The sequence below is a fragment of the Eucyclogobius newberryi genome, unplaced genomic scaffold, assembly GCF_026437365.1.
Source record: "Eucyclogobius newberryi isolate DKJ021-1_F unplaced genomic scaffold, fEucNew1.0.hap1 SCAF_3, whole genome shotgun sequence".
NCBI lineage: Eukaryota > Metazoa > Chordata > Actinopteri > Gobiiformes > Gobiidae > Eucyclogobius > Eucyclogobius newberryi.
Genome location: NW_027315945.1, coordinates 23,579,225 through 23,605,780, shown reverse-complemented (window position 1 = coordinate 23,605,780; position 26,556 = coordinate 23,579,225). Strand labels below are relative to the sequence as shown.

At 38.9% G+C, this 26,556-nt stretch overlaps 1 protein-coding gene across 1 annotated transcript in view; it reads left to right on the top strand.

Annotated features, from left to right (window-relative positions):
- The first annotated feature begins 12,312 nt into the window (after positions 1-12,312).
- The window catches only part of adamts16 (ADAM metallopeptidase with thrombospondin type 1 motif, 16), a 35,529-nt gene continuing 21,285 nt past the window's right edge, over positions 12,313-26,556 (top strand). The window contains exons 1-6 of the mRNA XM_072460957.1: positions 12,313-12,755; positions 12,892-12,982; positions 16,035-16,381; positions 22,118-22,421; positions 24,333-24,535; positions 26,422-26,505. Of these exons, the coding sequence (XP_072317058.1) occupies positions 12,693-12,755; positions 12,892-12,982; positions 16,035-16,381; positions 22,118-22,421; positions 24,333-24,535; positions 26,422-26,505 (1,092 nt within the window). The 5' untranslated portion in view covers positions 12,313-12,692. The remainder of the gene's footprint in view (positions 12,756-12,891; positions 12,983-16,034; positions 16,382-22,117; positions 22,422-24,332; positions 24,536-26,421; positions 26,506-26,556) is intronic.

Below are 26,556 nucleotides of genomic sequence, written 5' to 3'. Positions count from 1 at the left end.
ATTTCTTCTACAGTTTCATAAAAACATTCTTCTGAAGTACATTAAATTGAAAAAAAACAAAAACATTATTGTTCCAAATCTTGATACAATGAGAGAAATGCTGCAGAAATAATGTGCCTTAAAACCTGTGCTGGATCATATGCAAAAAGAATGTTTATTTAAGTGCATTGCAGCCCCCCATAGCTGTCAGTGGGGTTAGAGATGGATACTAAACAAGCTCCTTTAAAGCATTCATTTCATTGTGGTAAGTGGAGGGCTAAGACATAACGCTTTGAAAAGAGTCAACCATTTATGAATGGCCTTTTCACATTGGCATAAATACAAAGATTTGCCTGACACTAAAAACACAGCCACAATATGGAGGGCTGACATGTGCCCATCTCTTCTGTTCTGCCCTTGGAGAATCTAAATGCTAAACATATGTGCATATTTTTTCATAGCAACAGACACATTAGAATTTCTTCAACCAGCCCCCATCTTCATCCACTATCTCCCACACCGAGGACATGAAAGGGGCTGCAGCGCATAATGCTCCAGGAATTAAGGGATTCCTTGCTGCCCCTGAGTAACACAGGCTATCATTATAACAATATAAGTCTTAAGCGATTTACCAGACCTTTTACACTATCCAGGTCTTTGCCTGTCCATCAGATATTATAATAAATATTCATCTGAAGAAAATGTTTGTCATTTAAAAAGCAGTCATTATATCAACAAAAGTTAAAGGATTCTCCCATGGTCACAGGGTTGTCCTTGTGTCTGGTGCACATAAACAATCATATAAAAAATATATATATAGAAAGGGATTTTGTGTGAGTGTGTGGTTTTTATTCATTCATTACTCACCAAAATCCATATATTTCTGCATTTGTAAATACATTTTTTTGGGGTGCACCAGTATCAGTATCGGCCAATATTCATGTAATAGAGTAATATCGGTTTCAGTCCAAATAAACAGAACATGAAAGTGTTATATCTGCGCTCCCTTCAGAAACAAGGCTTTCTGCTGCTATATTATAACAGGACAAACTGTAAACTTTAATCCAGTCTTTATTTAGAAATTAGTAAAAAGTTACACTTTAAAAGCTCTAGTTTTAGATGAAACTTATCATTAAATATAAGCGTGAAGAATTCACTCGCGATAAACACAGACATGTATCCAGAGAACTTTATTGAGAGAGAAGGAGTCTGATCAGAGTCTGAGTAGGAATTGTAACCGCAGCAGCGACAGTGATGATGACACGACTGGCCAGGTCAGACAGACAATTTAGTCTGAGAAATCATCTAAATAAAAAAGGAAATTCACAGAATAGAAAAGTATGAAGGCTGATTTTTCATATATCATAGCCTATAGCCCATCTATATCTTTTCAAAGGTTTTCCCTTTTTCCCCAAATGAAGGGTATAATGTGTTCTAACTTAATATTTAAAATTGTATTTGATCCCTATTTTAAAAAAAATCCTAAAAATTTTTTAAAAATATCAACCTAATGGTTATTGGCCCAAACGGTTCCAATAATATTGATATCAACTTCAAATACTTACTTTTGTTACTATTATTATTATTTTTTTTACTTTTTATTAAGAATATAAGAGGTGAAAAAAGTGTTTTTTTATAAGAGTATTTCTATTAAGAGTGTTTTTTTTTTAAGCATTCTATTTTGCAGATGTAGACATTTCCTTTCATTCAAAAGTAAACTGATGCCTGTATGTGGATTGCAATAAGCAAGTATTCATAATGACTACTGTATGTAATATATTTCAAATCACAAAAAATACATAGACCAGTAAGGGTAGATGTATGTATGTTGTATATTTTTACTAATGTAAGAAAGAGGTGAATAGACTAAATCCAATGCAAGTGGCCACTAGAACAAGCGTCTCCATTCTCCCATGTGAGATTACAGGAGATGATCTCACTGGTCTCTTTTATCTTCTCCTCTCAGTGATGGCTATTGATCCAGGTCAAAGAGAGTAGCACTAATTGATTGAGAAACTCAAGAATAGTCAAGAAGGATGGATTCCCAATGTAGCCACAAAAGGTGTTGTATGTTAAAATACACTACAAGCCACTTACAGTTGAAGAAACACTGTCACACATGATAGACAGATGTCCAGTGGGTCACACAAACATCTGTTTCATTTATTTTGTGTAAACTGCTCTTGCCTGCTTTGTTTATTCTGTCCAGTCTTGCATATAGTATGGGGATGTCAGAATGCCATTTTCAGCTACTTCCCACTAGAGGGAGACATTTGTCTGCTAATGTGTGACGTTGAACCAGTACAGAACTTTTTGTTATTATTGGACAGTTCATACACACGTGTAAGAATATGTTTTGTGTCATCAACAATGAATTATTATTTATCTAATTAATGTTTGCTTTGAATGAATGAATGAAGGCTGGGTACTTTTGACTTCTCGCACCTTTTTTTTTCAATGTCATTTTTGATATTCTGCAAATGGCAAATAAACTGAACTTGATTTAATGAATCAATCATTAACATATACTCACTGTATTATTTATTGCATGAAGTGCTTTGCAAAGAATAGAAGTATAATTAATACATTTCAATCATTTGTTTTTTTGATTTTTTTGCCCAAATGCTTTAGTAGACAGGAAAGAGAAGGGAGGACATGCAGTAAATTGTCGGAGCCGGGAATCAAACTCACAACAGTGCGTCACTTCAAGCCTGGCAGTGTTTGCATAAAGGAATTTTACTATTTCTGTGTTAACTGGCAATGATCTGTATTGGTTAAATTGAGGAAATTAATGTTGAAAGACATTTTTATTTAATCATTTTCTACCACTTGTAGAGGTTGCGGGTGAAGCCTATCCCAGTGACTTAAGGCTGGGGGGAACCTGGACAGGGTTAACACAGAGACATAGACACACTCACTTGCCAATTTGGCCTAACATGTCCTAAAATGTTGTCTTTGGTACATTTGGTGTTGGTCTGGAGAAGGTCTTGGGAGGCGAGAGCACTAACCGCTCTGCCACCATGCGCCTACAGGGTTGTAGAACTGTAACTGCATTGCCTCAATATCATCGGGATATTTCTTCTGCTTTTATACAATTAAATAGTTTCAGATTGCATACATTACATTACATTTTTCAGATGGCGTGCCTTCCACATGCACATTTGTCAGATGTTGTTCTCCACTTGAGTTGTCAGCCACGAGTGAAAAAAGAAATGAATGATGGCGGAAGATATTGTACTGTATAAGCCTTCTGTAGAGTGTCAGGTCAAAGCCATGTTTAGTGTTAGTTTTGGCATTGTTCGCTCGGAAGGGGAGAGTGAACTTGTGTCAAAGTGTCACAGTCAGCCTCTTGTCTTGATCAAAGTTGGCACCGGCCCCACACAGGTCGCTCTTTCACCCACACACTGTCAGAAATATGTGAGCCACAGTGTCTCCGTGTCTCTGTATTGTTTGTGGCTTGTATGGTGCAGGTCTATGCATGAACATACTTGTATATTCACACGTATAAGACAAGCTTCCCCAAATCTGACAGGCAGTGCACATACTGTACAGGCCACACACATTACACTGAATACAAATGTACTGCTACATAGAACAGGAAAGGGAGTTGAATAACTTTTGATCGTCCTTAAGAAAACCAAATGTTTTACCCCAGTTATGCACTATCAAGTGTTAATTTATATGATGATCATGCTATATAAGATGTTTTTTAAATGGTTAAGGACAGTCACACAATGTAAACACCATTTGAACTCGTATGGCTGTACAAGAATAACTTTTGATTATTTAGCATGAATAAAAACATAATTAGATGTAGCGTAAGTGTTAATAAAACTATATTTACGGTCATCTAGTGCTTTTCTACCACTTGGGCACTCAAAGCTACTGTTGTTTATGTTGTATTATTTACATTATCATAAACAAATTAACAATAATGTATATTCATGTAATGGTATGAATGACTTTTAGCGATACAAAACGACTGCTCTATGTAGCTTTATTGGATATATAAGGTTTTATTGTAGAACGAAGTAGACAAACAGTCCGCCTCTGAACCAGCACTGTAGGACTGGCCCATATATTATTATCATATTAAATGTGAATTAAATGTACCCCACGTGAAGTAAACACTAGAACTAAAGAGTTATGTGCGTATTTTTAAAGATTTTTTGGTTTTGCAAATCTGTAGTCTGCTCTGTAAATGCAGTACACAGAGTATTTGGTGGGTTAGGGAGGTGGATTTAATAGATGTTAATTGAGAGATTGAGAGAGTCATTTCAAATTGTTAATGATATGTTTGGTTCTTTTTAATCATGGGGAGGAAATTAATATTGAAAGCCATTCTTTATTTTTATTTTTACAATTGATGTCGTTCAATATGTTTCATTTTTTGATGCCAGCCCTAGTTGTCTGAATCGCATACGGCTGCTGTGTGTCTCAGTCAACGTGATAGTAACGGAATATGATCAGCTCACTGTGTGGATTATTGACCTTAGATGGATGCAGTGGTGGGTTATATTTTAGTGCAGCTCTACGTGCCTCTTCAGGAAGCCTCTTGTGGATCTATAGGACTCTTTGTATGAGCCACCACGGCCAGCTGTTCACAAGTTTTATAGCCGAAATGGAAGACATCTTTCCCTGCAATTTTCACCTCCTGGGCCAAGCATGTGTGAGTTATGGAAAGCCGTGCAGGGGTTTCCCCACTGAGCTCAAAGAGTGTGTGGGTTTCATCACTCTATTCATGTGATATTAGATACTTTCCCACAAAATCTCACCCAGCACTAAAATATTACTTTCTTTGTAGTTTTTCATTTGTGGGTGAATTGAATAATTGGGATCACACAAGGCGTTGATGTACGATACTTGACTACCCCTGGTGGCAACAGCAGGAAACAAAATGTGTGACAGGTGTCAGCAAAACGTCATCAGTTTCAGAGTTTAGCACTTGTGCAGTCTTTCAAAATATTTGAAGACTGACAACAAAGAAAATCTCACATAATCAGAGCTTTATTGAGGAATGCAACGCTGTAGTAGGCTATAATTTTGTATTTCTCATTATATACTCAGTAAATACTGTGAATTATGACTGGAAAAGATCAAATGCTTAGTTGTTTTACTTAAAACCTATCCGTCTTAAAAGGTCTGCCTGGCAAAGTATTTGGACACTTCATTATTCGTGGATTGACATACCCTCAGATTAACACATGAAGGTATTTTCTGTTGCAGGGTTATTTGTAGAATGGTGGAGTCAACGCCTCTGCAACACAACAGTTTACTATACAACTAAAAGTTTGTTTCTGGGACCACATCAAATGTTTTTATGGTTTTATGCAATCTATCAAATTGTTACCGTTTCAAATAATTTCAATAATACCTCAAATAATTATTTTTGTTCAAAGTCAAGCAGCCCTTATGCTGCCACATGGGCATTTTCAGGTTCACTGACACTTGAGTCTCAGGACCTTTGAACTTGACAAGAAAAATAAAGCTTTAGTTGTGCCACTGAGAACCACATATTGTGTCCCTGATGTGGACACATGCTGACAGAGGAACTGACCTGTAATGATGGCTGACAGTTGTTGTCTTCACATCAAACCAATAGGACTTTCTCACACTAAAATAAAATGGGCAAAGTGACTTTTCCCTTTTGTTGGTAAAGGATTAATCGAAACTGAATTTAATTACTGGTATAATTGCTTTACATAATCAATCTGCATTAAATACACACGTTTAGTTTCACAACACCAAATCATTCACTAATGTTTTCCTCATTTAAGAAACTATCAGGATCATTTTGGTCAAAAGTGACTGGCTTGTCTCGCTGCCCTCAAAGGTTCTGACTGTATAAAGCAATGCACTCTAAGTCCCAAGCAGCGTGTTTAGGATCCTGGGTGGTCTGTGCTGAAAGTTTGGCTCGCTGAAGGATGGCGACAGTGGGATTTCAATGTAAACCTGTTCCATAATTGAGTCAAGTTCAGCTTGTCTTTTATACGAAAAAAAAATAAATAAAAAAAACAATGGTAATGTTGAACCAAAAGGAAATTCAAATAATGTAATGCTGTTGCTGTACTTTTGACCTCTGGAGCCCTGATGTTGGGGAACACTTTAGACCAGTGTCAGTGGCATGGCTGACACAGACTCACATGGACAAACTCACGCTCCTTTACAAGACATCAGTGTGTATGTTTGAACAGGAAGAAAGTCCTGAAGCAAATGTCCCAGCTTCTCGTGTCCTTAGACAAATGTCACGGCATCTTGTGTCCTTAAACAAATGTCCCAGCATCCTGTGTCCCCCGTGTCCTTAGACAAATGTCCCAGCATCCCGTGTCCCCCGTGTCCTTAGACAAATGTCCCAGCATCCCGTGTCCCCCGTGTCCTTAGACAAATGTCCCAGCATCCCGTGTCCCTCGTGTCTTTTGACAAATGTCCCAGCATCCCATGTCCCTCGTGTCCTTAGACAAATGTCCCAGCATCCCATGTCCCTCGTGTCCTTAGACAAATGTCCCAGCATCCCATGTCCCTCGTATCCTTTGACAAATGTCCCAGCATCCCATGTCCCTCGTGTCCTTAGACAAATGTCCCAGCATCCTCAGACCCTTCTCATAAATACAAACATTTACAAATAAAGTGTATTATTTATGAGAATTGCAAATTGTTTATTCCTGCCATTTTGATTTAATAACTTCACTGTCTTGGTTTTCATTAGTAGAGTTTGGTCAAAAGATTATTCAAATAGTTAACAGTTATTTTAAGAGTCAATAAGTTCAAATTATTCTTATTAGTTGCTGCAGTCTTTCTGGCCAATGTTCAAAAATAGCAACATTCCAGTCCAGTTTAAGTTTTCATTCTTTGATTAAAAAGCCTTGATTACACAATACAGGGTTGAGGAGCTTCAGGGCCTCACCCCTGCAGAGTGTCATAAGACTGGCCACTTTGTTTTGAGTTTTAGCCCTTTAAAGATGTTCTTTCTGCCCCGCTGATCAAATACAGCCAACTACCAACAATAATTAGCACAATTTCCTCAGCTTCTCTTTTCATCTGCAGCTGCATGTTTACACTGAACAAAGGTAAAGCTGGAATTTAGGTCAGGAATGCCATTTCTTTAAAAAAAAGAAAAAAGTCTTCACGGTTTTACACTATGATGAGAACATGTTTTTCTTGTTCTTCAAAAAAGTCGTTGGCAAAAGAGCGTGTGCAAATTATTTCTCCCAAAGATTTAGAGAATATTAGTATCTAACAATTCTGATGGAAATATAATGGTAATATTAGCAAATTAAACAGGGTTCTGAGACCTGACATGAACTTGGAGCCCCCCCCCCACTACTGTAATACTTGACTCAGGCCCATTCATGAAGTGCACATACATGTGAGGCTACTATGACAAGAGGGATGGGGTCACTGAGTTGAAGCTAAAGAGGAACAATCATTTTAAACTGGTGGCATTGTATTCGAGTGCTGCTCGTATCTAATAAATGGAAATGAAACAATAGTGTTCCTTCTTCTCAAAAAGGAGATTGTGGATTGAATCCTCAAACTGGTTAATGAGATATGCAGTTTCTCTTTTATGTCCTTGTTTCTCATCCATTCATGCAAAGGTTTACCCTCTAGTGTAATTACATTGAACAACAGTGTGTTTGCGTTTGTGTCATCATGGCACTACTTCAGGCCTATGTTGCTTGAAGTAGAAGCTCAGGAATATGCAGGAAAAAGCTAAAACAACTGCCCCAGTTCTACATTGCCACATCATCAATGCACTGTACATCTTCATTGTACAATTTCCAGTGGAGACCCCGGGGTTGACAAATGGGCTTGATTCCAACGTGGGCCGAAAGGTGGACTTGTGCACCATCTGCAAAGGTTTAGGAGAAACTGCTTAAGCTGATATATTCAATGTGTGCCGGTATACAGGGAGGTTCAAATCAATAAAAATGGAGGCATCAGTAATCTTCGACAGAGCTGCCGCAGTCCTGCAAAAACCCAGACTATATCTTCAATCATCAAACAAGTTGGCAACGTCCACCGCCCCATGCTCGGCTCTCACCTCCACCGTCCTATCCCGCCTCCCTTTCGTCTCGCTCCCTGTCAGCTCCCATCAGCTCCCATCAGCCTCCCCTCTGTGATGCTCTCCGAGGAATTTTACAGCTGCGATGGACTTCATACACACAGGCAGTGGTAGCTCGCATGTGCACGGCCTAACTAAAACCTGCACTGAAAGACACGCTTGCACATAAATCCCCGAGCAAGGAAAGGGCAGGCAGGCCAATAACCACACACACATCGCTTTGTTGACGGACAGCTAATTAAATAATGCTGTGATGGGGAAACTACCTGGAGTGAAGGAGGCAAATGCGAACCGTAAGACCAATGTTGTTTTACTTAAGTCATCTTATGCGGAATTTTTCCACAAAGATCTAAAAGTCGGCATGCAGTTGTTTGGCAGTTGGTGCACTTGAATTACTCTACTATTTGTGTAGGGTTTTTATTGTTCTAATATAACAATAAAGATGTTTACCATATAAATATTATGAAAAGGGTTTGTGCATGTTCTGAGCCCAAATACACTGAGCATGAGCAGGTAGTTCAAGGAAGAGCGTTCTACAGTGGCTCTCAAACTTCATGAATGAATGACCATCTTGTTAATTATTTGGCTCCCCTAGAACCACCAAGGCAAGTCTGAGACCTAAAAATTTTTCTAAATCAGGACTAAAAATACTAAAGTATATGTGAAAAACTGAACTGATCGAACCTATAAATTTGACAGAGAAGCATAGAGCAGCTGACGGAACAGGCAGAGACATACAGGAGCTCAGAGGTCAGAGGTCAAATCACTCACGCAGTTTGCTCACCTTGGACAACAGGGGGCATTCTTTGCGTTTTGAGGTCTTCCCTACAAGGCGATCTGTCTGCTTTTAAAAATGAACTGTCTTTTAACTTATTAACAGATTTTTTAGGCATTTTTTTGTTGTATTTTTTACAGTATATTATTTAAAAAGGACATTGTACTTTATTCTTCCCCTTTTAATATGTGCACCTGCCATTAGTTGTCACACAAAAGCTGTGTAATAAACTGGTTCTGAACTAGAAAAATGAATTACATCAGATTTAAATGAGAGACAAAAAAATTAGATGAAAATAAGGGGTTTTTATTTGAATCTCTGTGTCCGATCTAGATGCAGAAATCAAGTTTGAACCCCACATGTGAAAAGGGAACGTATAACTTGAGCAGCTGCTGCCTCTATAAAGATTTGCAGGGCCTCTGAGCATATGGGACGAATTGTCTCTATTATGCCATTTTATCACTGATTAAATCCAGGATTAAAAAGCAGAAATCTGGAAGTGAGTTGGAACATGTTACACTTTTAGTGATGGGGCACATTGTTCTCACGCAGACACTGTCCTGACATTGACGTTGCATTATTTGTATTTCTGTCCAAGTTTTTTGGGGGAATAAACAAAAGGTGATTAATTTTTTACAATAATGGGTCAAAATAATGTAGTTAATTTAGGTTAATAGATAAGTACCATATTTTCCGGACTATAAGTTGCACTTTTTTTCATAGTTTTGGCCGGGGTGCGACTTTATAATTATATACTTATACTTGTACTCCAGAGCGACTTATATGTGATATTATTTGTTATTTTCATACTTGCAACTGCATTTCATACTCCAGTGCAACTTATGTTTTTTTCTTCTCTATTATGCATTTTTTGGCTGGTGCAACTTATAGTCCGGAAAATACGGTTGCTAAAAGAGACTTACTTACTGTTATTATGGTGTTCCGTCATCGTTACCATACTCAGAAATGTAGTTTACAGTTTACACATTAGAAAGTTGTAGTTTGGCCATTTTTCCAAAATAAAAGACATTAAATGAAAATGTTTAGTTTTTGTTTTGTTTTGTTTTTTCGGTAAAATGCCATTCTTAAGAAACGGGCCAGCAGAGACCTAGACCTGTTTTTATTATCAAGTTGTTTTTGAAAAAGCCCAGACTTAAAACTACCATCACCAAAACGATATATTAGTATAAAATGATTGAGCGATCTAGTGTTAGTTTGTCCCCGCACTAATTCATGATGCACTGAGGTAACGTAAAGCAGACCGTGTTAAAACGGATCACCTGGAACACCTTGGCCTCCTCTGGGTTCTAAGGAGCTTCACTAATTAAAGAATGCGAGAGCAAGTCATATCCCATTTTCTAGATTTGCCTCAGCGTCTTTCTCTCTCTTCACTTCTTGCTGTTCACATTGTCATTCTGCTGTCTTTTAACATAAGAGCAGAATCCAGTCCACATGTGCCTGTAGACATGGTATGTAGCCTGTGTGTAAATCATCAAGGCTTCAAATGTGCAGAAACAAAGCCATTCTGAAACTACTACGTACCACTGCTACTTTGGTAATAACAATAGTGAGCAATATAAGTGCACTTTCACACACCTGTATGACTTTAGTGAAACAAACATGCAAAAGTATTACTACTGCTTTTGAGACATTATTAAGTATTGCAATTGTTATTGCTTTACAGATTCATCTCCCCATTTGACGCTAGAACTATCCTGTCTAATAAAAACTATGGGCCATATAATTATCTTATATAATGAAAATGAATTGTTCCTTTTAAAACATGTGATATTTTGCATATTATCGTGAACTGTTTTGCACATATTGTGTTACATTGTGAGGAAGGCCGACCCCATTTGATATCCCTCATTTGACCAACATTTTCACGGTGAATCTCTTCAATGTTCAAAAACTTCACCTAGTGTTGGCTTCTTAGTTTGTTTGGGTGGAGGCGACAAATGCTCATGCTAAAAATCAAATAGACATTATTCGTTTTGGCTCCCACTCTCGGCAGCACTTCCATGAATGATAGTTGGGGAGTTAAGAAATGTTGGCACGCTTCCTATCAGTCCAGCTGCAGCACTGAGGAGAGCACAGGGAGAGCAGCAGCATTGTAAAGGGTCACAGGTCAAATTTCACTCTGAAAGTGATCACAATTTTCTTATTCCTGCTCCAGGGTATCATTTCAAAGTCCAAGTTCTGGCTACTGAAATCAGAATTTGTTGATCTGGTCTATGACAGTTGGCTTCAAAATATTATTGCACAGTCAAAATCATCTCAATGGTATTGACGCAATTATGACTTCCCCAGCAAATCTACCTGCACAGGATCTCCACAGGGCTGTGTACTTTCTCCTCTGCTCTTCTCCTTGTACACAAACTGCTGCACCTCCAGCCACGACTCTATGAAAAGGATCAAGTTTGCGGACGACACCACCCTCATCGGGCTCATCTCGGACGGGGATGAGTCTGTCTACAGGAGGGAGGTGGACCGGCTGGCGTCCTGGTGCAGCGGCAACAACCTGGAGCTCAATGTCCAGAAAACAGTGGAGATTATCCTGGACCTCAGGAAAGTCACAGCCCGAATGTACTTCCTGCTGCAGCTGAGGAAAGCCAAGCTGCCAGAGCAGATGATGGTGCAGTTCTGCACGGCCATCATCAAGTCCATCCTCACCTCCTCCATCACCGTGTGGTACGCTGGAGCCACAGCCAGGGACAAACAGAGACTACAGAGCATTGTGCGTTCTGCTGAGAAGGTGATTGGCTGCAGACTTCCATCTCTGCAGGACCTGTACGTCTCCAGGATTCTGGGACCAGCAAGTCGGATCACATACAACCCATCTCACCCTGGACATGGTCTTTTTGAGCCACTCCCCTCAGGCAAGAGGCTACGGTCCATCCGGACCAGAACCTCCCGCCACAAGAACAGTTTCTTTCTGCCGTTGGACTCATGAACACTTCCAAACACCTGTCACTTTAACCATAATTTAATTTAATTTGGACGTAGTGCTTCTTAGTTATATTGTTTTGAACAGGAAGTCAATTTGGAGCAATTTCAAGTATTAAGCAAGTATAATAAGATAATTAAATTGTCTTTCCTTTTGACTTATATAGGTTGTTTTATCATTGTTCCCTTGTTTTATGTTGCACCGTATCACCAAAGTAAGTTCCTATTTTTGTGTTTGTGAATCCTGTTCATCGACAATGGAATAAAACTTTTCTGATTCTGTTCATTTAAAACATCCATGTTACTAAGCCGTTTTAGATCAACATTGCATTTTCCAATCAACAACATGTAAAATGGTGATCTACTTATGTTGTAGTTTGATATTTAGTTCCAGTTGCCAAACAAATGCAATTGCAGAGAATTCGCGCACCTTGTCACGCGCCACAGGTGTCAAACGTGATTGGCTGCTGGGTGCATTTACCAGCCCAAGTCCCCCTCACCAAACACGCACCCACTATCCTCCCCCTTCCAGCAACAGGCTCCTCTGCAGACCGGCCTCGGTGCGACTTTCATGCGGATTTGCTTTTACTACAAGGGAAAAACTCAGCCCTAGTTAAGACAATCACATGATTTCACTGGGAGTTAGATCGGTTCGCGGGGGCCACTGGGCAGAGAGGCAGAGAGGTGCAAAGTGTGCGCGCTGATTCAGGGAGAAAGAGAGAGAGACGTTGTCACGATCCGATCCACTGGGAATTAAACAAAATGCCTTGGCGCTGGAGAGAACTGCAGCTGGAGCGATTACCGGCGGCGTCCTGCGCTTCTGAATGAATGGGACGCGCAACTGAGACATTATTGATGCATCATTCCCATGCACACGCAAAAGACTGGCCGCACTGTTGACGCCCGGAGACGCGTTGGAAAAATACAGACATGGACCGGTTACGGATCATTTTCCATCTTTTTCTGTTTCTAAGCTCGTTTGCGCTCGGACAAGTAAGTCACCGCGCCGTGCCTCGCTCCTGCACGCACACGCACAAAGTTCACAAAGCTGTCAACACTTGCCCCGACTTAGCATCACTTTCCAACACAAAAAAAACTTAAGTCCCGTGTACGTTTCCTCTGCTTACAGAACTCACGTTTGAGCAAAGGTGATGACAGCGCGGAGCAGAACCGGGACACATCAACGCTTCTGCAGTCTCTCAGTTTGCCTCAGCACACAGGTACGTGAGTGTGAGTGAGTGCGCCATGGCAAATAGGACGAGCTTTTAAGGTGGCAGTCAATCCGCCAGTGTTAAAAAAGATAAAGAGTTTGTGTCCAGGCTGCAGCATCTATCTTTGCTCACCTGAACGTGTGTGTGCATTACCTATCTTCACCGCTAGGAGGCGACCAGCGCCCTGAAACGGTAGTCCCAAATCTGTTGCAGTTTTAGGCTCATTACAAAGGGAACATCTACTTTCATTTCAGTGCGCTCATCTTTTTGCAATAAAAGGCAAAACAAAAATAACAAAGACAAAAGAACAATTGGCATATTTAGAACCAATGGAGCTTCATTTTCCATCCATTGTGTTCTTAAACAACTTCACATTAAAGCATCTTGCGCCCTGCTGATTCAGCATTTGTCTTCTTGGCTGGATTCCCTACCGACCCTTTTTAAGTAATGATGGAAAACAGATAGATAAACAAATAACCTAAACAAAAAGCAGAGGCAATTTCTTTGTGCACATGGAGATGAAGAGAAACACAAGGATTTCCCCCAGATGTTTTCCATCAGATCACAATAAGAATTTAATCACTGCTGCACTGTGTGAATGTCATCATATGGCTTTTGTAAACTGGGTTAAAGGGGAGTTCATGTGGAATCTGTTTGGTTTGGTTGAAGTCAGACCACTCGTCTGGTTAGACACTGGGACTAATGGCACTCGGGAGCCACTAAACCAACAAACTCACCACTGCAGGATCTTGTCTCAGTCCAGCAGACAAGATAAGTGTGTGCCCTGTGTTTGTATGCTGTCAGACATGGGTCACTGCATCTGGATTTTGAGTCAGAATTGGACAAACAAGCTCAGATAACTGTGAATCACTTTCTGAAAGAAGGGTACATGCAGCAAAATGTTCAAGATTCTTTCAACGATCAAAACTTTCACAAGGGCTGCACAATAATGCAAATGTATTGTTGTAACATAAGAATGATTGGACATTAACATGAAAAATACATTATTAATCATTCCAAAATAAAAATCTCACCCTGTAATTACCGGTACCATTACAAGGTGTTGTTAAAAGATATAGGTCAAGTAATGGTGTTTACAGATTCTGATGGATTTCATAATGAGCAGCACATGTGGAATGAAATGTCACATCACTAAACAGGTGCTTGTTCAAACCTGGCTGTTCATTCTTCACCCCAGTCTCTAAAAGCAGGATAAGGACGTGAACATGAAGCATGATTTTTGATGTTTCATGCTTGGCAACATGTTTTATGGTATCTGGTGTCAAAAGTCATGGTTGTCATTCCTCTACTTTATTTACTAGTTTGACCACAGGGGAGTGGAAAAGAGTGCGGCTGTGAGCACACTCAACAACACAACACAGACATGCTCTGAATCACATTTGTAGAACCTTTACGATCAGTCTGCATGAGAGTTTGTTGTGTCTTATTATCATGCATCTATTCTGAAACTAAATGTTGCTAATGCTAAGTGTCAAGTGTTACTACTGACAATGTGCATTGATTCTCAACAACAAACAAACTTAGCTTTCCATCCTCTTAGTCAGTCAGATCAATTGTCATTGAAGCACTACTTTCTGATATGATTTTTGCACAAGGACAATCATTTTAAACGATTCAGTAATTATATATGATATTTAAGTTTGTGTATTGCTGTGCAATAACACATGCTGTCATTATAACTGCTTACCCTTAAGTAATGCATCCACTAATAAGCATATGACATGACGGAGGTGCTAAAGAAGGATTTTATAATCCGTGCCAAACCCGGGACATCCTGAATGATGACACACTGTCTGTCACCCTGCACCTCTCTGAAGAAGCCAAGACATGTCCCTCTGCTATATTTAATCATCATTAGTTTTAAAGTAGCAGATACACTAAGTGCTGTTTTACAAGTCATTGTCTTTGTGCCAGTCCCAACTGCATGAACAAAAGAATAGCATTTTGCAGAGTTCAACAATGCAAATCAGATGTATTCATCATTAAAACATTTTACCATTGAACTGTTCGTGTTCTGTGTAATTTTGCAATTATCCCTGGGGAAACTATTTGAGTGCTACCTCAAAAACTCAGCTCCTCTTTTGTATGACCTTTTGAGAAAGGACTGTTATTTTCTGTGGTCAAAGCCCCATTCAACATGGCCGCAGAGACCAGGCCTGTGACCTGCCACAGCCCCTTTTATGACCAGCAGTTATTCAGGCCAAGTTGTAGTAAAAACTGTAGTAAAAGATTCTGGCAAACATGATTCACTTTCGACTGAAGGGGACGTTTTTGAATGGTCTATAACCTCTAATTTTCTTGCAACTACCCTTCAGCGCAAAGTATGAGTCGGGTCAAGGATGAATTATGTGGCAGTTGGCTACAATATTGAAAGGTCAAGTCAAATCTAACCCAAATCTTAAGCGAATAGATATGACTGCTAAACATACAACTGAATATCTTACAAACGACTCAATTGGTGTAATCCCTCTTTCGTCCGTGAGTGTTCCATTGTCGAAAAGAAGAAGTGCAGTCATCTGGACACTACAACAAAAGTTATTCTCAATCTGTGGATCCAGCCCTGGTTCTCGGTTAACATAATTTAGGAAAAGTCTAGTACCTTCCTGTTGCAAGTTTTTAGTCATTTAGTTGATTAATCAGTCAATAATGTCGAACCTTTTAGCTTGAGGTCTTGAGTACAGTTTGGGTCAGATATTGGTCTGATCATTGAGGTCATTTATGGTTTTGAGAGCTTTTGCCAGGTCTACAACACACCCCTTTTAGTCGACTATTAGTTGAACCCCTACAAGGTACTTTGTCCAACTGCCTCAAATCAAAGTCAAATGAAAAAAACATGTGTAAATGTTTGACCTTAATCAAGCAACTAAACTATGCACCTTCAACTTATTACTATTAATGTTACAGCTCAGTACACATTTACACATTTTTGTCATTTATAGTATTGACCATGATATTCTATTTTCAGATCATAACACTGTAGTTGTGTATCCTTATGGTTCTGTGCCAGCTTGACAGTTCTTTTTCCTTTGTTTATGTCCAGAATATGAGATTGTTTCACCATACGAGGTGACTCATGAAGGCACGTACATCTCCCATGAAGTGTCCCATCATCGGAGGAGAAGGCGAGCTCGCTCCCTGACCCCAGATTCAGACTCTTCCCGGGCTGAAACAGTGCACCTCCGGCTCAGCGGCTTGGGGCAAGACTTCCACATGGAGCTGACGGAAGCCTCGCACAACCTGATCGCACCTGGCTTCACCGTGCAAGTCCTGGGAAACAACGGCACTAAGAGCCTGAGGGCCTACCACCGGGACGACCTCTGCTTTTACCAGGGGTCACTGAGGGCAAGGGTCAACTCCTCGGTGGCACTCTCCACTTGCATGGGGATGGTGAGTCCAAGCGCGTTTGGCTTTGCATTGTTTGTTTTGTAATGTTGGAAGATACAGCGTTGAATGGGAGACAAAAGGTTTCCTCTACCTTTACTACCTCAAACATTACATTCATTCATGAGAAGCAGCAAAAAATGTTTCGCCAAGCCTTTTTAATTGTATTTAGCAGAACTTGCAGTGCTTTATATATAGTATCTCTTTTCAGAAGCATAGTTACTTTTATTCATCCTAATAGTTATGTGCCAGTTTAACAGTTGTTTTTCCAGAATATGAGAATGCTTTGGTCAGCTAACAAACAGTAGCATCCATTCCTTTTAAAGCCCTACATTTTAGCCATTATACCACTCAGCTTCCACCTTGACGTCCAAATTTGCCGTGGGAATCCGACCTATTGAATGTAGTCGAACCATATTCAGTAAAAGACGCATTATACTGTAAATGTATAGTGCCCGCATTGGAATTGGTACAATCTTCCCTTTGTCATGCAGCGTCTTTTTTGCTCACATTCACTCCCCACTCATCAAGAGGCCTATTTAGTCTTTGCTGGGAAGTACGTAGCAATGGAGTCAGCCCATTGTCCAACCGGTCAAGCTCCGCACTCTCAAACACACAAAACACAAGCTGACATATAGGGCATGGCTGGTGAAGTTATTTTCCTCCACCATCCTTTGTCATTAGCTGAGACCGTAACACAAAAGTTTACGCTCTGAGATTATTTTCCATGGACGTCTTCCCCTAGAAAGTGTATCCTCAGTATAAAAGTAGGAAATTAAGCATGTGTGAGGGAACCACCCAGACAAAAGCTCTACAGTGTGTTATTCACTGCTAAGTAGTTTGGTACTATGGATCTATACATAATCCTTCCATTTTAACTCCCTCATAAAACCCACAAAACCTGATCCAACATGAGAGTCCAAACTAAGCCGGAGGTTGATTATTTATTTGCTATTGCAGTTGCCGCCTTACAAGGACAATAAATGTATACAATCATGTTGCACTATAGAATTACAAACAAAAAAATGTTTTAGCCCCTCTAATTTGCTCCACTCTTCGTGTAATTCCAAAGCCTGTTAAAAGTGAGTTGCGTTTTGACCGGCTTATGACTGTAATCAGACATAAGGACAAACTTTAAGTCCTTCTAGACACAAATTGATACAAAGGTTATAAATAATGTTGAAAGTGAATACACACATATTTATCTGTGGTGAGCTCAGAAGCACAAGTGTGTCATGTGTTGTGCTCTGTATTGTATGTGAGTCAAGTCTTGTTTACACAGTATGTAGAGGATCTCTTGGCAGTGTCTGAGAACTGCCCCTCTCCCTAGTCACAGAAGGCCTCCCCTCCTGGGATGCCTCTTTTTTCAGCATATTAGAGTCAGCATATCATCCCAGCTCCCAATAAAAGATTGAGCCAAAGAGTCTAGGGTTGTGAGGTCTATAAATGTGGTTCTCACGAGGAAATTAAAAGACTAGAATTGACTTGGGTCAGTACATCAATGGGAATCAGACTTTGCTCAGATGTGAATTAGGGAACAGCCTGCTATAATCAATATGTTTACTAAAAAACTGCTTAAGATTTACTAGCAACTTTATTTCTATAAGGACACATTGTGCATTCAACAGAGTGTTATTGATAATAAATGACTAAACTCTATGTTGATAAACCAGATTAGTAGAGGTTGATATCTGACCAACTGTTGCGCTCTCGTGACCTTGCACTTTTTCCTATGTGGCAGGTGATGGGTAAATATTGACCAGAGAAAATCAATAGTTTTCTTGTGCAACCACCTGTCTCTAAAGGTAGAAATATGCCCTTTTAATAGTAACACCTGCCGTATTTATCAGTCAGTTTGTCCTGTTTTGACCCTGGCAAAGTGGGCTTTCTACAATATGTTGCTCTTAGAAGATATTCATGATCTCAAGTCATGATTTGCATTTATGGGATTTGGCAGAAAAGTGCTATAAAAGTGATGTACTTCCAGGTGCAGTCCTGACACAAAAGTACAACTAGTAGTGAACCCAACCATTGAGGATGGAATAATGAAACAATATTTATGCAAAAACGTATCCAATAGATTTATGTATATATTTTTTACATAAACTTTTATATTTTTATTTAAAACCATAGCCTTCTGCACTTGTTCACACCTTTGCATCTGTGTCTCTAACATACATCTAGGACTTCTAACGCACACCTTGGCTTTGCACCAAAGGAAAAAGCCTGCCGCCCTGCCACAAATCACTCTGTGTTTTCCTCTTGTAAAAAGACGGGTGTGTATATTCCCTCAGGACAAGTAGCAGTAGCAATAATAGAATATGGCACACTCTCCGGCTTTGGGATTTCCAACCATATAAGAGACATCATCACTTTTATGTGAAACAGATTTGTTGGGCAGCCAGTGTGGTCTTGGCACAGAACTATAACCATTTTCCAAAAACGTGTTAGCATTGTTTTAATTTGATTCACTTTTGCGAGGCCGAAAGCTTTGCATTTTTGGTTTGTTTTGAGCCATTCGCCTATAAATGCTGAGTATCCTGTTTTAAGCAAGCAACAGTTGAAACAGAATATGCATGTTTTTTGAATTAGTTTTATTGCCAACACACCTAACTTCATAGAATCCTTTTGGAAGTGCTTATCATTTCCAGTTGAACAATGAAAGTCTCCATTGAAACATTTTTGAAAACTGCTGTGACTGCACTCGCTTGCAATCAAACTTAATGAATCTAAAAATAGACACGGCCTCTAGTATTGTATGTAAAACAAGTTAACAGATCTTTGGCCGCAGTCAGGTGCACCTTGTAATGCGTTTAGCGCTTCCTCCGCAGTTCCGTTTTGTGTAGTTTCCCGCCTGCGCCCTCTCATTCCTGCCGTTGCTTGTCTTAATGTGTCTGACTCCAGCGGGTCCAGCTGTTTGCGCCCTCCCAAGTAGTGTTTCAGTATTTTATGACTGCTATTTGCACCTCGTCCGCAGCACTGTGTAATCTGATGACTCTGGATATTTAGGAAAGGCTCCACAGTGACCTAATCTCCCACATACTGATTCGCATATAGGAAAGATGAAGTAATGAGTGTAATATAAATGTGTAACAACTGTAAAAATGGATGATTTTATGCCATAACAATATTCAATACAATGCAAGGCCCACTATTTTTTTATTTTTAATTTTATTTTACAATATTGCCTCTCCTGGAAAGACCCCAATAGCCATTTGAGAGGGGGAAAAATAGTTCATAAAGTCCGTGAGTATGTGGTTTGAGTGTGATGACAAGATGGCAACTGAAGATTTCACCACCGACAGTGAGGAAAACACAGTCTGGATATAGAAAGTGTAGAATGTGACTTATGTGTGTAGCGGTGACAGGAGAAGACATAGGGTGCAGAGAGGGGATGAAGTGTGTCAGATTAAAATGCGGTCACAGCTATCATGAGCTTGTTGACATGGGGCAGTGGAAGTGTCTTTTCAACGTCTTGCAGCACGGTTCAGATGGTTGTGGGATGTTTGGTGCCTTTTCATGGACACACTACATTTCAAAACTGGACTGTAATCAAATCTATTGTACCCTATGTTAGAAACTGTTCGCTTTATAAACTTAAAGCTGCTGTACCTGATTTTTACTGCTTTGAAAATGTTAAATCATTGCAGCACCCACATGTATCGCTCACTCGTCCTAAATATTCAACACGATGAGTTTATAAACGCTTTTCACAGGCAAAGCTAACGACAACTAGCAGTGCACTTCCTGCTTCGTGGAGAATACAACGCTCCATAATTAGATGCAAGGAGCACACAATGGACTAAATTTCACTCAAGCAGATTTTACAATATATCTGTCGCTTCGCATGGAATGTTACACAATATGTCATTCAATGTATTTATATAACATTTGTTTCAATGGTGTTATTTTTATTACTCAAATATACCTTGAAAAACATGCAGTGACTTTGTTTGCCTCTTTGACTTGTATCTTGGCCTGATTGTCTCCATCAGAAAAGTTACTTACACAGCGCCACAAATCAAATTTGTGTCACTCAAGCATCTGTTTTGTAATCACTTTCATTTTACTCTCGGCTTGCTTTTATTTTGTTTTGTCAGCTAACACTTTTTGTATTTTTGACCTTAATAAGTGAGTTTTGCAACCTGTCTTCTGCTAATTCGATGCTGATGTCAAAGTTTTGTTCAAGTTTAGAAACATTTTATAGGACAATTATCTATAAACATATTTAAAATACAGTCAGTACTGCCCAAAGTGCTGTACAAATGTAGAAATACATAATATTTTAATCAACAATGATATAACTAAAAACTGTTTATAAAAAGAGTATAAGAACAATATAGCTTTTGTCTCCAAGGGGAAATTGCCAGTGTCCTAACATAAACTGGCCCAAATGGAGCTTTGATACATTAGCATGTGTTTCAGGTCAGAAGCTCCTTTCTGACGTACACTTGAATTATTACAATTGCCTGTGGCTGGTGCCATGTGGATTACTGCAGCACGCATTGGCTGTCATAAGTGTCTGTTGCCAACCATTTTGGCTCGTTTCTGACCATTATCATTATTATGTCTTTTTGACTAAAAATGAAAAGGATGATGATGATGCAATTGTTTATGGATTAGTATTCTGGCTTTCGCTTAGATTTGTACTTTTTCACATGGAGTAAAACATATGCAGCTACTGAACGGGAGGGACCAGTGGACAATAATAATGGCGGCTTTGTATTTTGCTCACGCAGACACAATTGTGCTGACACGGCGGTGCAGCTCCATTATGACTAAAGGCATTCCTTTTGCATTGTTTTTGTTTATTTTTACTACGGGGAAAATATTGTAATCTTCTTAATGAGTACTGAGACTGTGGCATGTTTCCTGTTGTACAACATTATAAGCTTGACTAGTTATGGCATGACTTGTCTGTGGCTATGTTTATCTCTGAAGCACCAATTACTCTGCAATGAGAAATGACACAACTGTGGACAAAATGCAGCTCAGTCATGTTACTTGTAAAGACATAAAAGAGTCTAGTGACAAAGATAAGATGAATAAGGTCACGCTGGACTTTGCCAAATGACAACTGCCTCATTGAAAGTGTTGTGATATGTAGAAGTGGACAATAAGTTATACGAATTATTATATATTATATGAATATCAAGTATGTTGTTTATAGTTAAAAAAAAAAGCTGATTAAAATAAAAATGATAAAAGTTATGTTGTAAACTTTCGAATGAGGGTATAAGTTGATACTTCTGCACTTTTGTGATTTTTTGGTTTTAACACGTCTGACTATGGTTATCAGGGTACTTTAAAAATTATATCAATTATTGATATTCATTTTTGTCAATTGTTTCTTTACTTTTTCACATGATAATCATGCCATAAACTCAAGCCTCTTACAAACACACTCTCATTCATACACCAGTGTACACCCAAGGACACAATGTCATTTTGCACTGGTTTGAACCACAAACCTTTGGGTTAGTCGACGAGCCACGCGCATCCATCCCTAAACAAAAGATCAGCTGAGATGGTTTGGCCAGTGAACTATAAATACAATGGCACTTGGAGGCACCTGTAAGACATCTTAGTTGTTTATTTCTTCTTTAATACATATACAATGTTTATCACTACAGGCCTACTTATTCTGAGATGCAGAAATATGATTGTGAAGGTTCTCATTGTTAATGTTGAAACTTCACTGTTTTGAGCTTATATTCATGAGTGTTTTATTGTTTCCTTCAGTCAGGTTTGATCCGAACCCAGGACACAGACTACTTTCTGAGACCCGTATCTCACAGTCTGTTGCGGTCAGAGAACTTCACAGCACTCCCTGGTCACCAACCACACATCCTCTACAAGAGCTACAGAGAACCAGAGGCTGAGACGGGACACAAGGACCATAACCTGCAGAAGAGGTCTCTGTACTCCACAGTCAATGGAACCAAGAGCACACATGACGATCAGGAACTCAGGAGACCTCACCATAACCATCACAACAGGCACGGAGGGAGGCAGCGGCAACACTTTTGCGGGAGACGGAAGAAATGTATGTAAGGGCAATTTCCTAACTATTTTAATCTGTTGATAGACATTAGGGCAGATGTAAACAACTATTTTGCTTGTAGAAGTCACAAAAGGTACACGAGAGCTTCACATTTCACCTATATGAAGTCAAAATAAATGTTCTTTTTATGTAGTTTAAACTTTAAAAACATTACTCGATTACTATTGATTATTTACAATTGATTCGACCTGTTCGAATGTTTCCTCCATATTAGCAACAGAACTTGTGTTAGACTCTTTCACCAGTAATGTCATCATATATACGTATTATATGTTATATATTTTGCAAGCTATAGGTCCAAAAAGATCCAAAAGAATATTCAAATGAATATTAATACTTTTTAAGGCACTATTTGTAGAAACGCAACCATATTTTTTCAATTATTTTCATTCAGTTCATTACTTTCATTCCTGCTGCCATCGTTTCGTGTGTTTCATTATCATTGCGTTTCAGTTGTTCTGTGAATGATTAATCTTCACCGTTAAATCATCTACGGCTCATATTTCACATGTTAGGCCTCATTGCTTTGCTAAACAATATATCATTTCCTATACACTATGCAGTGCATGTGTATTGTCGTATATGTTATCAGGGAAGGCCTGCAAAGACTCATAATAATGTATGCATTTCCCAGCACACAAACATTCATCATCAAAGTACTATGTTATTGTATATACTAAATTGTGATAGATATCCTTGATAATCTTCTCCAGCAGTTTAGTTTGATTTTCACAAGACAACATGGCTGCTCTGAACAATATCACTTTAGAATTTCATTAGAGACTTAACATGCAAGGTTAAAGGAAATGTTGTATATACTCGCTCATTGACGCGGTGTGACTAATGTTTGCTTTAAGGCGTTATCTCCGGATCAGTTAACATGGGCCCGTGCTGAAGGGGTCATTTCAAAGGGAGCGCAGACTGTAAAGGGTCCGTGGACGTTACCCTGCAGAACCCCAGCTGTGTGTCCCCTGAGAAAACACACTATTGTTTACATTCCCGTGGGGTGACTTCAGTGAACACCTGTGCCACGTTTTGGGCTGAGAGACACTTTTGGGTGCTCACCTGCTTTCTGCCTACATAAGCAAACTTTGAGAGTTTTATGGTTTTCACTCAGAAGTAAAAGCACTGAAAAACAGACCTTCAGACACGGAGTGGAAATGTTTACAAGATTTAGTGCTAAGCTTTGACCTGTTGACCTCATGTTATAGGAAAGTGAAAGTTTAGCCACAATAGAAAATAGTCTGTGCCATCTCTTCAACGTAGTGTTAAGACTTGCATCTATTGTCCTGGTTGTCCGCTCAGAAAAGCTCATAATTGCTAGAATATTTACAGTAGCTACCATTAAAAACCCCAGAGGATGAATGATTGATTGGTGATTTTCTATCCTTCTGTTGGTGTGTGGTTTTTAAAGCCCTCCAAGGCAACTGCTGTTGTGATTTTGGGCTGTACAAAAATAATTTGATTTGATTGTAACCATACCACGCTCTTTTCAATGCAATACACAGTCTAAAATTACACTTTTACTCTGATTAATGGTAGCTTTCTGTTCAAATTGCAAGTCCATTTAATTCAAATATACTCTAATGAATACTTAACATTAACAAGATTACAAGATACAAGATTAAGAAGATAATGAATGAATAGTTTATCAAGAATTATTCAGGCTTAATAACTACTTAATAAAGAAGTTACTTTAACAATTCAGTGGTTATAGTTAGTTTGACTAGTTGTTCATTAGGATTTAAGTTTTACTCATGCTTTACTAAGGCAAAGTGTAGTCATGAAGTGTCAAATATCAAAGGAATACTGCATATGTTTGTTAGGAGGAATGCAGGAATACTGCATATATTGTTTAATAGTTTTTGTTTTTCACTCCACTTCTGTCTCCAGTCATGCCCAAACCTCCGGAGGAGGACTTGTTAGTGCTACCAGATGAGTACAGATACATGGCCAGAACCAGGAGAGCGGTGCTTATGAAGCAGAAGACCAATCAGAAGCTGAACGTGGAGACGCTGGTGGTGGTTGACAGAAAGATGATGGACAACCACGGCCATGACAACATCACCACATATGTTCTCACTGTGCTCAACATGGTAAAATATGAGGAATATCTCCTCGAGACACTATTGTTGATAGAGGTTTTCAATTGAGAAGTAATTGGTTTGAAAGTTCACACATGAAGCTATTACATGTTGTTGCTTTAACATTTTGACACAGTTCACGTCCCAAAACGTGTTGATGAGATCACTGTATGACCACATTCTCAGGGTTGGACTTTGGAGTAAGCAGTTTGGAAAATACCTAAGACTTTTACTCAAATAGCTGCTTCACAATTGAATGAACACTTAAGAGATTTATTTAGTCTCTAAATGAGAGGAAAATATTGTTGACCCTGAAAGATAGCAAAATATGTAGTGATTGGGTTATAGTGATTTTAGTTTATAATTCATACTACTTTAACAGTGTATTATGATGATTACATTAATAATATGCCAATAGCACCAGTAATATTTGTGTTTTTTTTTCAAATACAAATCATACTTAGTGAGTACCGGTACATTTATTTCTACATTCTCTTAATTGACCATTTTTGAATGTTGATGTAACTCTTCACCTCTGACTGGATGCTGGCCCTGTCACACACAACTTGTGTTTTGATTGACTGACAAATCCAAAACTAATTGGTTTATTTTTGAAAACATGATTTACACCGCAGGTATGTCAAGGCGGCCGGACAAAGAAGTCATATAAACACAGTATCAGGTTTCCCACATCACGCATGGCTGCACACCTAAAGGATAATGTAATATATACAAAAGTTACACCTTTACCATGTTTCACAGACTGTTTGCTTTAGACTTTAGTGCAAAACATGTATAGTCTAATTGGTGCATAGTAAGTGATAGTTGTAAAGTAAAAACAACGAATCCCTAAACTATTGTTATTGCTTTCCTCCAACATCTGTCAAATAAAACAGTTCCATCCAAACTCTTGATTACTTTTAGAAACTCACAATATGCACTTGCCTTTTTGCTAACAGACCGCAGCCTTGTGTCAACTTGTGAGTCAGCTGCGCAGAGGAACATAAGGAATGAATGAAGGTGTTCTTGAAGAAAACAGGGGCTTAGCGAGTGTCATCTGCGGAATTCACAAGGCCCTCTGAGAAAGACAAGGGTCCACTTTCAAAGCTCCAGCTGGTTTGATTGATGCGCAGATACTCGCTGCACAATTAGAAACAGGGACTGAGGTGGCCAGATCAGAGAAGGGTCAAGTTGTACTGATGGGATCGCCATATTGTTGTCATTGAGTGTTGAAAAGCCTGTTTGTTACATGTTCTAGGGCTGGAAAATATGGCAAAGTAACAAAAATAACCACTATACTTTTCCTTGAACTGATCAATCACTATTGCTTATTATTTCTCATACAAAATGACATTAATATTCCTTTTGTGAACTTTTAAGACTGACTGCCGTTAATCCAAAAAAACAGTCTTAATTTATTCATCCAAAGTCTGAACTCTGCTCTAAACCACATTTATATCATTGGCAATTCGAAGCATTTGGATTGCGGCCTGTCACAATAATTACAATTTTGAGTTATTGTTCAATAAATGATACCCGGAACAATAAATTATAATATTTTCTTTGCAATTGTGGGGAGATTTTTGTTATTCTTTATGTAATATGATAAGATTTGAGGGTTGAATAAGTCACTTCTATGGCCAATTATTGATTCGTTCTGCTTTTTATTAGATGCATCTTATTATTTTGTACATGTTAAAATGGTTCACTGGGATTGTCCTGCTTTAAGATTTGTGCCAGTTGCATAAAGTAGTTTCAATATTATTATTTTTATTTCAGTATCTTTCTGTAGCAATATATCGTGCTTCAAAACGTGTTATCGTGACAGGCCTAATTAGATCTAGCTGTGATTAAAATGTAATACAAGTTTTATTGTATTTCTGATTTGTTGTCTTCAGGTTTCCAGTCTGTTTAAAGACGGCACCATCGGAGGAAACATCAACATAGTCATTGTGGGTCTTGTGCTTCTGGATGAAGAACAGGTAATCAACTACCAGCGGTTTAATTCTCAGCCACTGAATCCATCTCTACAA